General features: G+C 40.3%; 1 protein-coding gene across 1 annotated transcript in view; it reads left to right on the forward strand.

Annotated features, from left to right (window-relative positions):
- Positions 1 to 1,784, forward strand: part of LOC103518858 (neuropeptides capa receptor-like) — a gene marked incomplete at both ends in the record, with an annotated part of 8,852 nt that extends 7,068 nt beyond the window's left edge. Inside the window, 2 exons of the mRNA XM_008483941.1 lie at positions 470 to 659; positions 1,612 to 1,784. Coding sequence (XP_008482163.1) covers positions 470 to 659; positions 1,612 to 1,784 — 363 coding nt within the window. The remainder of the gene's footprint in view (positions 1 to 469; positions 660 to 1,611) is intronic.
- Positions 1,785 to 2,318: the final 534 nt, after the last annotated feature.

Below are 2,318 nucleotides of genomic sequence, written 5' to 3' on the forward strand. Positions count from 1 at the left end.
CTCTCTCTCTCTCTCTCTCTTTCCTTCTTCCTTTACCTCTTTATTTCTCTCTTCCCCACTTTGTCTATCTATCGAATTACATAGTATATTCATAAACAATCTTTTATAAAACGCCCACTCTTCCGCAAATTCTTTACAATTTTGCAATATTTATAACGTCAGTAATAGTAATAATACCCAAGATGTAATAGTAAAATAATAATGATATTCAGTGGTATAATACTTTCACTGTCACGTACATAGTCGGCCCCCCAGGAACCAGGATCCTAGGCATTGTGGCTATTTCTCACGAAGAAAATTATTATTTCAACTTTCCAGCGGAATATTAACACAGCGGGGGGTCTGCCATCAGGTGCTCTTCCTCTTTCTTCCTTTCTTGCAATTGTAACTTCATAATTTAAAAACAAAAGTTTCATGCTTTCCATTATTCCATTTCTTGGAAACAGGAAGTGTGTTGTCCCATTTTCAGCTGCCGTGGTCACCACGTTCTTTCTATGCTGGGCTCCATTTCACGCCCAGCGTCTCATTTATCTGTATGCCCGGGACAGTCAGTACTTTGCCTCTCTCAACGAGTGGCTGTTCATGATTGCTGGAGGATTCTACTATGTGTCCTCGACGGTGAATCCTATCCTCTACAACGTGATGAGCGTCAAATACAGGTAAGTTCTGTTTTGTAAGTAAATATACATATAGACAAGTTTAGATTGTAAGTAGAATAGAATATGTACCTTGTTTATCCTGCTGGGATAGGACTGAAAAGTCCCTTTTCCCCCGCAGTCTGACCAAGGTCTCATATATTTTCACATATTATGGGGAGTATAGGACAAGTATAGGTAAGTTCTATAGTAATAGACTATTGAGTGACTGGTAACCACTATTAGGCGAGATTAACGCCAAAGGTAACTTCAACTACGTACATTGGTGGAGTGTGCCTGAAGGCATCCGGCGTATTCCAATCCATTCCAGTCCGGTGTAGGCGTATTCCAACTTTACATTATGTGTCCGGAATCTCAAGTTAAATTTCGTTCCTCCAGTGTTCAGCCACGTGTACGGCATGTTCGTTCGCCAGCAGTAGGTCATCAAATCCACTAGACCCTATGAAATAACTTAGTTGAGGTTTCAAAATTGAAGAGTAGAAAAAAAGGAACTTTTTGTTTTTTGTGATGTGTTGAACTAAGGAATTTTTCTTTTTGATGTGTTGAACTAGGGAACTTTTCTTTGTGATATGTGTTGAACTAGGGAATTTTTCTTTATGATATGTACCAATCCACCCCTGTTTGTTTGTGATGTGTTGAATTTTTCTTCGTGATGTGTTGAACTAGGGAACTTTTCTTTGTGATATGTGTTGAACTAGGGAATTTTTCTTTATGATATGTACCAATCCACCCCTGTTTTGTTTCAGACAAGCGTTCAAACAGACCCTGTGCTGCAGGGGCGGATCTCACGGGAGTTTTGCCCGAGACCAGTCCAGTTTCCGAGATAAGTAAATATACATATAGATAAGTTTATATTGTAAGTAGAATAGAATATGTACCTTGTTTATCTGCTGGGAATTTTTCTAGGGAATTTTTCTTTATGATATGTACCAATCCACCCCTGCTTTTGTTTCAGACAAGCGTTCAAACAGACCCTGTGCTGCAGGGGCGGATCTCACGGGAGTTTTGCCCGAGACCAGTCCAGTTTCCGAGAGACGATGGTGGACGTTGCTTCACCCCAGTGGTCCAGAGCCATGACCTGGAAGAGGCAACCTTCCCGACGGCCTAACAATGTTAGTGCTAGCGCAGGTAAAGGCTGTAAATGAATTCCAGTATTAATTTTTAGGCCTTCGAGAAGGCTGAAAGAGCCATGACCTGGAAACGGCAACCGTCCCGACGGCCTAACAATGTTAGTGCTAGCGCAGGTAAAGGCTGTAAATGAATTCCAGTATTAATTTTTAGGCCTTCGAGAAAGCTGAGAGCTGTTTCAAGCCTTTTGTGCCTCATCAGTTAAACATAAGTACATAACTACCTATAGCTCTTGAGCTGTGTCCACACATAGTCGACGCCGTCAATTGACGGAAGAGGTGAATCTATTTTGTCGAGGCAGTGTACGGTTTCAGTCGACTTCGAACGGCTATGTGTAGATACATCTTAAGAGCCTTTTTTTATAGGTAATAATGACGATAAATAAATGAACAAAATTTGATTCATGAGGTCAAGGCTTTCGAAAAAGTACAGTTAAGGGTTAATACGTAAAGCCTGCCACGCGTTTTTATTCTTCATAAAATTTTATAAATAACATGGAAAAAAATCACCCCCATATTTTATTTTTTTCTTCTT

Source organism: Diaphorina citri, unplaced genomic scaffold (assembly GCF_000475195.1).
Source record: "Diaphorina citri unplaced genomic scaffold, Diaci psyllid genome assembly version 1.1 scaffold2392, whole genome shotgun sequence".
Classification (NCBI taxonomy): domain Eukaryota; kingdom Metazoa; phylum Arthropoda; class Insecta; order Hemiptera; family Psyllidae; genus Diaphorina; species Diaphorina citri.